This window comes from Triticum aestivum, chromosome 5D, assembly GCF_018294505.1.
Source record: "Triticum aestivum cultivar Chinese Spring chromosome 5D, IWGSC CS RefSeq v2.1, whole genome shotgun sequence".
Classification (NCBI taxonomy): domain Eukaryota; kingdom Viridiplantae; phylum Streptophyta; class Magnoliopsida; order Poales; family Poaceae; genus Triticum; species Triticum aestivum.
In genome coordinates, this window is record NC_057808.1 from 219,623,769 (window position 1) to 219,634,266 (window position 10,498).

Here is a 10,498-nt window from a genome sequence, read left to right on the forward strand (position 1 = left end):
TTGCTAAAGGTCTTCAATGATATTAATGAATCCGATGGTGATAGTGCACCTCACCGTCTTCCACGCACAAATCCCTATAAAGATCGCCCTTTGAACAAATCATTTGTGCTGGAAAATGTTTCCTCCTACCTAACAATCCTATCAAAGTCTAAGCATCCTTTCAAAAATTAAATAAATTTAGTAAGTATATTACGCGAGGAAGCAACACCAAAATTCAAATTCTCAATATATACATTTATATATTGCGAAAGAAAAACATGCGAACAGAGAGGTTGCTAGCTGTGAATTATACTCCCTCCGTTCCTAAATATTTGTCTTTCTAGATATTTTAACAAGTGACTACATACGAAGCAAAATGAGTAAATCTACACTATAAAATATGTCTATATACTTTCGTATATGGTAATCCATTTGAAATCTCTAAAAAGATAAATATTTAGAAACGGAGGTAGTAGTTTGTATGTAGAAAGCTAATGAAGCTGCTCATCATTGCGCCAAACAAGCCAAAAATATAGGGTTTACTAGCTGTGAACTATAGTTTGTATGTAGAAAAGCTAATGAAGCTGCTCATCATTGCTAATGAAGGCTCTCATTGTTTGCAAATTCGTTGTAACCCCTTGCTTTGAAGTAATATAAGCTCTTGATTGGCAAAAATAAAATAAAAATGAGAGGGTCAAATATAGCCACAGTGCACATTTTTCTCTAGAACACACGCACAAACCTATTTTTGGGTGAAATTCGCAGGTTTAGACATCAGCCCAGAGTTCGATTTTTGAGCCGGTGCATAAAGCACCCGTACTCAAAAGGGAATTTCCCTAATGCCATCTCATTTTCGGAAGAGCCCATATGCAATCAAATTATTACGGCCGTAGCCTCCTAAACTCGTATGCAAAAGAGAGGGCCACGCAGCCATCTTTCAGACCGCATCGAACTCCTCCTTTCCGCCGCCGCCGCCTCCGCCGCAGCCATTCATGGCGAGGCGCCGCCGGGGAGGATTCGAACATTAATCCATGCTATTCCCCACCCGTCCCTGTAAATCCCAAGCTCCTGCCGCCGTAGCTGCTATCTGCAGCCTCCGCCCCTCCTCCTCATCGCCGGCGCTTATTCCTCCCCCGTATCACGACGACAACCCATTCGCCTCACTACTCACTTCCGATCCCCCTCCGCCGGATCCGCTCCGCCAGGTTCTCGCCACGGGAGACGTCCACGGCGCGCTCCGCGGCCTCCCTGGCCTCGCTCGCCAGCTGTTCCGGTGGGCGGAGGGCACCCCGCACGGTTTCCCCCGCTCCGCCTCCGCATTCGCCGCCGTCCTTGTCCCGCTCGCTGAGGCCAGGCACAACGGCTCCGCTTATCCCGTCTCCCTCCGCGCTATCCAGGCTGGCCTTCTCCTTCCCCTCATCTCTCTCCTCCTCACGTATCCCCTGTCCCCCTCCTCCCACCACCTCCTCAACTTCCTCTTACGCATGTCCACCAAGTTTGTGCCCGAATGCCAAGCTCAGGACCCTGCGCTCACCAGCTGTTCGACGCAATGCCTTTCCGCCTTCCAAGAGATGGCGCGTCAAGGTGTCGCCCCTTACGTCAAGGTGTGCAACTGCGTGCTCTCTGTGCTGTGCGACGCAGCCAGGTGGGACGACATGCGTGCTGTGTATTCAGATATGCTTCAGCTTGGGGTTGAGCCATCCATTGTCACATACAATACACTGCTGGATTCTTTTTGTAAGGCAGGGAGGATCGATCAGGCTGTCATGCTGCTCAAGGATATGGAGGCCCAAGTTGCTGGGTGCTTGCCGAATGATGTCACCTATAATGTGGTGATCAGTGGGCTGGCCAGGAACGGTGAGCTGGACAAGGCGGCTCAACTGGTTGACAGAATGCGGTTGTCCAAACAAGCGTCAGCCTTCACATATAATCCACTTATCAGTGGGTTGTTAGCAAGGGGTTTTGTTGAAAAGGCTGATGCTTTGCAGCAGGAGATGCAGAATGATGGCATTGTGCCAACGGTGGTGACATACAATACATTGATTCATGGGTTATTTAAAAGAGGGAACGGGGAGGCGGCAGAGTTGAAATTTCTGGAAATGAGGGCAATGGGGTTGCAGCCAGATTTGATTACTTACAATTCCTTGATAAATGGACATTGTAAGGCATGTAATTTGAAGCAGGCACTTTGGTTGCTTGGTGATTTGAGACGTGCAGGGCTAGCACCAACAGTTATGACATATAACATCCTTATAGATGGCTATTGTAGATTAGGTAATTTAGGGGAGGCTATGAGATTCAAGGAGGAGATGAGAGCAGAGTGCTGCCTGCCCGATGTTTGTACATATACTATTCTTATGAATGGGTCATGTAAGGTCAAGAACATTGCTCTGGTAAGGGTGTTCTTTGATGAAATGCTGAGTAAGGGTTTAAAGCCAGACTGCTTTGCTTACAACACAAGGATTTCAGCAGAGCTGACTCTAGGTGCTATTTCCGATGCTTTTCAGTTGAGGGAGGAGATGATGCCGAGTGGAATTTCTTCCGATACAGTTACATATAATATTCTTATTGATGGACTGTGCAAGGCTGGTAGCCTGAAAGATGCCTATGTGTTGTGGATGAAGATGGTCAGTGATGGTTTACAACTTGACTGTGTCACATACACTTGCTTGATTCATGCACATTGTAAGTGGGGGCTTCTAAGGAAAGCAAATAATATTTTTCGTGGCATGGTTGCAAGTGGTTTGTCACCCTCGGCTGTGACCTATACCATTTTTATTCACACATACTGTAGGGTGGGAGATCTTGATTCAGCATATGGCTGGTTCCGGAAGATGCTGGAGGAAGGAGTGGAACCTAATGAAGTAACATATAATGTGCTCATGAATGCACTATGCCGGATAGGGAGAACTGAATTGGCTTATCAATATTTTCATGAGATGCTGGAGAGAGGATTGGTGCCAAACAAATACACATACACTTTGTTGATAGACGGGAACTGTAAAAAAGGTAACTGGGTGGAGGCTGTAAGGCTGTACTGTGAAATGCATCAGAAAGGTATTCATCCAGACCATTGTACACATAATGCCCTGTTTAAGGGATTTGGCGAAGATCACATGCACGACACAATTCAGTACTTGGAGAATGTTGTTTTGGGTGCATAGGACGGTCTTCAAGAAAGGATCGTCTTAGCCTTGCTTGGTGGAAAACTCTGTAAGAATTATCCCTATATGCATATTCTCTTTATCAGTAGTTTTTTAACGATGGTAATTTCTTCCAGCATATTTTGATTTTGCTTTCAATCAGCAGATGACAGATGGAATTTGGGGTGACACTCTGGATAAAGGAGCTATGTGATTTCCAGACAGATAACACAAACAGGTCCTTCTCTTGCTGTGTGAACTTCCTCACAATTTCCTGCTGGTCATATGCTCATGGTCATGGAGAAACAACCCCCATTGTTTTTTCTTTTCTTTCGATAAGGCATAATGGAAATCTTTTGACCATGCCTCCCCAGTATCTACTATCTCAAAAGTGAATGGCTATGGACCTTTTGGGCCGAGCTTCAACAATAACATATAGGCTTTCTCTTGGTAAGATACTACCAAGAATTTTGTAAAACGAATAATCCTTGTACCACAGATTCACGGTCAATTTTGCCATAGTCATCTGGCACACACATTGACTTGTCAGATATGTAACATTGTTCCCATTCTTTGGATCATTTAATGGATTCTCTTCTTCTCAATGATTAGTATGGTGGGTGGAGGGGAATTTTTGTCTCAACTCTCAACCGGTATCAGCCAAAACACGTCTATTTATGAGATTAAACTGCAGTGCAACGGCCCTTTAATTGAGCGAACCACATTAGCATTCTTTGTTTCATTTATTTGTGCTCTAAAGTCATTGCATAGCTTTTCTATACTGCTGCTAGATTGTGGAGCGGCTTGGCAGGAGGGGACTGCTGACCTACGGCAACTGCATTCTGCTCATTACACCGTGAAACCACCGATCACCTTTTGACCGGTTGTGGAGGAATTGCTGCCCTGGAGAGGTCTACAAGCCTGCACTCCAACGCTAGGGTGTGAATTCGGTCCTTGGTGGATTGAGAAACATGAGGGGATTCAACGCCTTTGTCCTGTTGATAGCCTGGACAATTTGGATTTTTTTTTTCGATATGGTTTCCAGTGAAAAAGCCTAGCCTGTTAAGCAGCTAGTGAGGACAGTCAAAGGCTATAATGCGCTAGGTGGTGTGAGGCTGGCTATAGCGAGATGAGAAAGGCTGCTTGTTCGTGGTGGTTTAGCAGAAATTATTTAGCCTTCCCTAGCTAGCCATGCTTCCGTACGGTCTGTTTTTTTTTTCTTTCTTTTACCCTTTCTTCCTGTGGCTTGATTCAATCCAAATTCGCTAGTTTGTTGCTCGGTTTGGGCCAAAGTTTTAAGTGTTGTTTCCTATCCTAATATAATGTCATGCAGGCCTACTGCATGTTCTCTTAAAAAGAGAGATTAGATTTGCAGTGCAAACCTGTTTAATTCACCTACAGTATGTCTTTCGGCGACTCTTCGAATGGTCAAATTCCATCCAACTTCTACTCCTAGAAACGTTCCACGAGATTAGGATGATAATCGTGTGCATAAGCCTGGGGTCATCTATGTTGATTAGTATGCTGATCCAGTGAATTCTGATATCTGGACCATCTGATTTATTTTCCTCCTGTTCTGTTTCTTCCGAAGTAATTCTGAAAAAATGATTTGTTTTACCTTGCGGTACTTTCCTATGGTTATTCTGACGGGACCAAATTCATCCTTGATACACAAAGATATTATCCAACCTATGCATGTTTGAATTTTAATGTCCAGTACCTTTCCATTTGTAAAGTTTAGGCACCTTGTCCGATATGTTATGGTTTGATGAATTACTGCATAGTCATTTTGGAAGGGCAGTAATTATGTCATGGTTGCATATGTCGATATTAACTACATACCATATGAACAGATGCTTTCTCTTAGGCCAACTACTCCCTCCGCTTGGGTTGATAAGCCGGGCATGGGTTTTTAGGTCATCAATTTGACTATGAAAACATGTATTATATTCTATAAAAAAAAATACTCCCTCCGTCCCACAATATAAGAGCGTTTTTGACACTACACTAGTGTAAAAAATGCTCTTATATTATGGGACGGAGGGAGTATATCTTTAGATTAGTTAGTTGTCAAATGTAATTTCTAACCATATAATTTGTGTGGTATATTATACATGTTTTATTAGTCAAATTGAAGACCTAAAAATCCGTGTCCGACTTGTAAACCCAACCGGAGGGAGTATTTTCAGTTTGTACTTGATCTTGGCTACATTACAATTTTTGAATTATGTGTTTACATCGTCTTGAACAAATAATACATCTTTTATTAAAGCAAACGGGAGAAGAGTTATGGGAAAAATGCCCACTTGCTCATTGTTAGAGGAGATATATATATTTGCGAGAGAAGAGTTATGGGCAGTTATGGGCAAAATGCCCACTTGTTCGTTGTTAAACAGGAGAAGAGTAGTACATTTGCGAGTGTGCCTCATGGGCAAACTAGGGTAGTAGAACTCATGGGACTATACATGACACTCTAACATTGCTTATATTTGATATACGCTAGCAAAACGGGAGAAGAGTTATGGGCAAAATGCCCACTTGTTCGTCGTCTGTTGTTAAACAGGAGAAGGGTAGTACATTTGCGAGTGTGCCTCATGGGCAAACTAGGGTAGTAGAACTCATAGGCCTATATACGCTACACTCTAACATTGCTTATATTTGATACACGATAGTAAACAACTAACTTTGTGTATGAAAAAAATCTAAAGTTCTTTTCTGAGTTTTATCCTTAAAGTTTTGCAATGTTCCTCTGCTTAGTGGTTCACCTAATAAAAACAACGTGGCAGTGTATGCAAGTGACATGGCGGAATTCAGAATCATCGAGCCTTTAACATTCATATGAACATTTGGTACTTCATATATCTTCACTCATGCCACACTAATTCACTAGTAGTGCATACTGCACATAGTTCACTCAAGTTTCTAATCCACTCAGGTTGTCATAATCTTCCCTGCTTGATATTTTGTTTCTCAAGGAAACACAAAAGTTATGCGTCTCGATGCATTGATGGAAGAAGAGAGTTTATATATATTCCTTGGACTAGGCCACAACACACGCACGCTGCTGCAGTACAAGGTGGATTAACCTCTGTAAAGATGAAGCATAATGCTACCACACCCGCAGAAACACAGTTCCTGCCCTCAGATTTTATCTTGTTTATTAAGTCTCCCAAGTCTTGTTTGCACCATCGAAGATCATACATATGATATGACCTCATGCCAGCTTCGGCTAGCAAACAAGCATTCAACAAGCAGGTCGCATAGCATGCAGGCCGCTGCATGTGGCAGGCCCTTTGATTTATTTACTCTCTTGTTGAATTGCATCTCTAAGCCTTCATTAAATCATTTGTTTGGAACACTGTGTATGTCTATTTTGTGTTCCCTAAAGAAAACAAGTATTGAGTACATGAATGCTGTTTATGCTATTGTGAATTTGGTTTCCGTCATTTGATTTATCAAAATTCAGTTAACTTCTTTATTGGGATTATGTTTTTATTATGTTGGCTTTCGATATATGTATGTAATACGATTGCAGGCTACTTGATTGAGTTCGGTATTTCATATGGCACATGAGTCTTGTAGCCTAGTGCATGGCAGAAATAAAATTTTGGGTGTGCACATGGAAATACTATGGACTAATTTTCCAGGGTGAATCACTAATGCCAAATTTATCCCAAAAGTTGGGAATTGAGTTAGTAATTTAATTTTGCAGGCAGAAACCCTTTAATAGTTTATGTTCAGAATTTGTGGCATCATCTATGTGCGCTTCAGTGTTTCTTTGCCTCTGCTTTACACACAAGAAATTTCCATGAGGTTTCAAATACTGGTAATCTTTTACCATGCAACTACCCCCTCTGTAAAGTAACACTACTTTAGTGATCTAAACGCTCTTATATTAGTTTACAGAGGGAGCACTTTTTATAGGTGTTGTTTAAAAAAAAAGCATTCATTGGTTTATTAAAATTATTTTTGTTTATTCTCCTGTTTGTTGAGAATTTCACATTGACTTGAAAGCTGAATCACATGCATGCTTATTGTTGCATAAGCATTACGAGCAAGCGGGCTGCTTTCTTAATACATGACTCGAAACATGATTTTATCCTTTAGCAAATGAAATGTTTGCAGTAAATGAAGTATTAGGCAGACAAATATTGAAATAATTTACTCTGATATTTGGTTAACATGGTGAACAAAGAAAGAAGTGACTTACTATATCTTAATGATGAATTTTTGTAGTATCTTGTTTGGTTATACTTATCAGAAGGTTTATTTATGGGGGGGAATAACTAATAAGAGGAGTTCAGATTTTGTTGCTCAGGATGACTTGTTTTTTCCTTGTCGTGAAGACCATGAATATCATTGTAAGGTTGTGTTTTCTGATGAATGTTAGTCATGATGTTAGAACACTAGGTGCTGCATGTTTTGTTCCCTACAGTGATATGAAATCACATGTTCGTTGGTTGCAATGAAAACTGGAATCCATCTATGCAATTAATAAATCCTGATGTGCCTTCATGATTTTCTCATATGGTATGTTCTCTAAGAAAAGGAAAATTGTCATGCTCTTCATGATTTTATCTAGAACATAACTCGAGATTGTCCAGAGTTCCATTCTTTTGTCAGATTTTTAAAATTCTGCCATCAATGTTATCTGCAAGAGGTAGCATTACATTTACTCTTATTAATTCAGTATTTTTTATGACTTGTGATTCATAAAATATCGAGAGTATGTTATCTAAAAAACAAGCAACAAGGTTTCACATATTGTAATTTCAATGTACTGGAGAACAATAGCTTGAAGTTAGCAAGTGAAGTATGATCTATCATCTGTTGAATTGGACAAATTTGGTGTCCCAAGGGATAAAACTTGGGGGGAAAAAGTTAGTAGCATCTGCACTGCCCAGCAGCAGCTCGAAGATGAATCTTTAGTCACATAGGTGATGCCTCTTCTCCTACCAAGAGTGCCTTGATAATTTTATCAGTCCATCCGTCCACCAGCATGAACATATGTCCACCTTCTTGGACTTCATGATACTGGATCCATGGAAGCTTCTTTGAAAGGTACCGCTGCAGCTCAACCAGCACCAACCTATCTTCATATCCTTGCCAGATGTGTACAGAACCCTCATTTGTAGGAAATGGATTTGTAATATTCATTAGATCGAACTCCCAATTCCCAAAAGCAACAAGTAAATCTCGATGGATTGATTCATAAATTCCTTGCTGCCTTGATTTATTCTAAAAAAGGAAGGCCAAATTAGCATTATCAACAAATCTGAACAAGGGGTAGTTAGTGTATATTTCCTGAAAATTTACATTTATATTATACTATTATTGTTCTCTACGGTGGGCATAGCAAGGAAACAGCAACTCCTAGGATTTTAGTGTTCATCGCAGAAAGGAGTCTAGTGTTGCACTTGTATATCTGTATTTCAAGTGTTCCATAAGCAGAATTTCACGTGGTTGAAGTATTTGTGACATTTATAACCGAGGCATAATTGTGATTTGATTTACCTCAATGGTTCTTGGCATTGCCATCATTTTCTGAATCACCTCCATATCATGGTCGCTAAATATTTCAGGATGATGCATGGCTGCCGCAGAAGAAGGGAGCCATTTCTGGGTCATCCACAAGTATAAAAAGTAAGGTGCATTGTGTGCGATCCAGAGGGTCCTCTGCTCTGGTACAATGAGCTTCTTGAAAGCCTGCCTGGACACCTCTGGCGGGAAAGAAGGCCACCAGTAATTGATAACTGGTACAACTAGCGCGGCTCCTGTGAGCCTGCATCGATAGCAAATTGTAGCTTTTACAACTCTGAAGAGTTTCATATTTCATGAAGATACATATGGCTGGAGTTTCTTTCTTTGCCTGTGAGGTATATACTGGAGGCAACCCCAAACTGTGTATCCTCCCATGGAGACACCCAAGACATGGAACTTCTGTCCAAGCTCCAGCTGGTCGGCGAGCTCCTCTATATCCAAGGCTTCACTTTTGACACTCCGACCGGGGTTTGGGTCACTTTCCCCGTACCCTGCTCTATCAAATGCAAGGAGGTAAATTTCCAGTTCTTCCACGAGCTCCTGATAATGACGAAAACAGAAACCAATCTTTAGGGAAAATATCGAGAGATAAACCAACGTCTCACTTGTATAAATTTCAATCTGATTATAATTGTGCTCTCTGCTTGTACCTTGGAAACAGGTGAGGGGAAGTCCTTGGTGCTATCAAATGCGTGCACTGTGATGATCTTGTACTTGGCCTTGTCTCTCTGCACACCGTCTTCCCGGTATGCGAGGTACCTCCCATCCCTGAGCTTGATCCTGGGAGATGTCACCGGAGGTCCACCCGCCGAGCCGCAACGTTTTGTAGGTGGTGGCCGGAGAATGGCCTGGAAGGCCAAACCAAGCAGCACCACTGGAAGAACGACGAGCAATCTTCGAGCCATTCTTCCCAGATCCAGTGCTTTCGGTGTCAGTTGTGGAGGTTTATGCGTGGCGGGGGCAAAGCTGCAATGTGGGCTGCTCTTTTACTCCACTCCACCGGTAGTGTGTGCGCATCATTGCACGGACGGGACCCCCTGACCCTGGCCTCTTTCTTTGTTTGCCTCCACTACTCTGGCTTGTTGCTGACTGTGTAAACAAATAATTATCATCATCACACCCACATGGTCCTTGATGACCTATATCTATTTCCCCACATCACCATCCATCTGGTGAAACTAGACCTCCTTCTAATTGGGCCTAAATTTGATTAGCTTTCTTAGGGTAAGGTTTCTTACACCAGTTTTATAAGTTTAATAAGGTCTAATATGGGTCCATGTACTTCTCTGGGCGATGATAGACGGGAGCTCCTGTTTGACGCTCTTTCGCGCAGGGTCTGTGAATGGGCCGCCAGCCCACTCTTGTATTTTGAAAACAGGGACGTTTTTTGAATATGTGAAAAAATTGAAATACAGAGACATTGTTCAGTTTTTTGCTTTCGTTTTCTGAAAAGAAATTTGAATATGTGAAAAAAGTTAAGGTCCATGTACTTCTTTGGGTGACGATATGCGCGATTCCTATTTGGCGCTTCCCCGCGCTGTGCCGGCCCATGTAGGGGACGCCCGAGGTGTTTTTTCCCCTAAATTTGATTAGCTTTCTTAGGGTAAGGTTTCTTACACCAGTTTTATAAGTTTAATAAGGTCTAATATGGGTCCATGTACTTCTCTGGGCGATGATAGACGGGAGCTCCTGTTTGACGCTCTTTCGCGCAGGGTCTGTGAATGGGCCGCCAGCCCACTCTTGTATTTTGAAAACAGGGACGTTTTTTGAATATGTGAAAAAATTGAAATACAGAGACATTGTTCAGTTTTTTGCTTTCGTTTTCTGAAAAGAAA

The 10,498-nt window shown here is 42.0% G+C and overlaps 2 protein-coding genes across 7 annotated transcripts; one reads left to right on the forward strand and one right to left on the reverse strand.

The window, feature by feature from the left end:
• Window positions 1-901: 901 nt before the first annotated feature.
• Window positions 902-9,824, forward strand: LOC123120199 (pentatricopeptide repeat-containing protein At1g22960, mitochondrial). 6 transcript variants are annotated; one of them, XR_006459349.1, is made up of 4 exons: window positions 902-3,192; window positions 3,286-3,360; window positions 3,914-9,176; window positions 9,325-9,824. XR_006459349.1 is itself a non-coding variant. In XM_044540195.1 (2 exons), exon 1 carries the CDS (start codon window positions 1,011-1,013, stop codon window positions 3,141-3,143), a length of 2,133 nt encoding a protein of 710 aa, XP_044396130.1. In that variant the 5' UTR covers window positions 902-1,010; the 3' UTR covers window positions 3,144-3,192; window positions 3,286-3,727. The 6 variants fall into 6 exon arrangements, 2 of the variants coding, with proteins under 2 accessions (XP_044396130.1, XP_044396129.1); XR_006459350.1 differs by having other exon boundaries at window positions 8,705-9,176; XR_006459347.1 differs by having other exon boundaries at window positions 3,289-3,360.
• LOC123120200 (uncharacterized) lies at window positions 7,832-9,568 on the reverse strand. Its single transcript, XM_044540196.1, has 4 exons — window positions 9,314-9,568; window positions 8,992-9,203; window positions 8,637-8,904; window positions 7,832-8,360 (listed from the first exon to the last, which is right to left on the reverse strand). The coding sequence occupies exons 1-4, from the start codon at window positions 9,566-9,568 to the stop codon at window positions 8,052-8,054; spliced, it is 1,044 nt and encodes a 347-aa protein (XP_044396131.1). The 3' UTR covers window positions 7,832-8,051.
• Window positions 9,825-10,498: the final 674 nt, after the last annotated feature.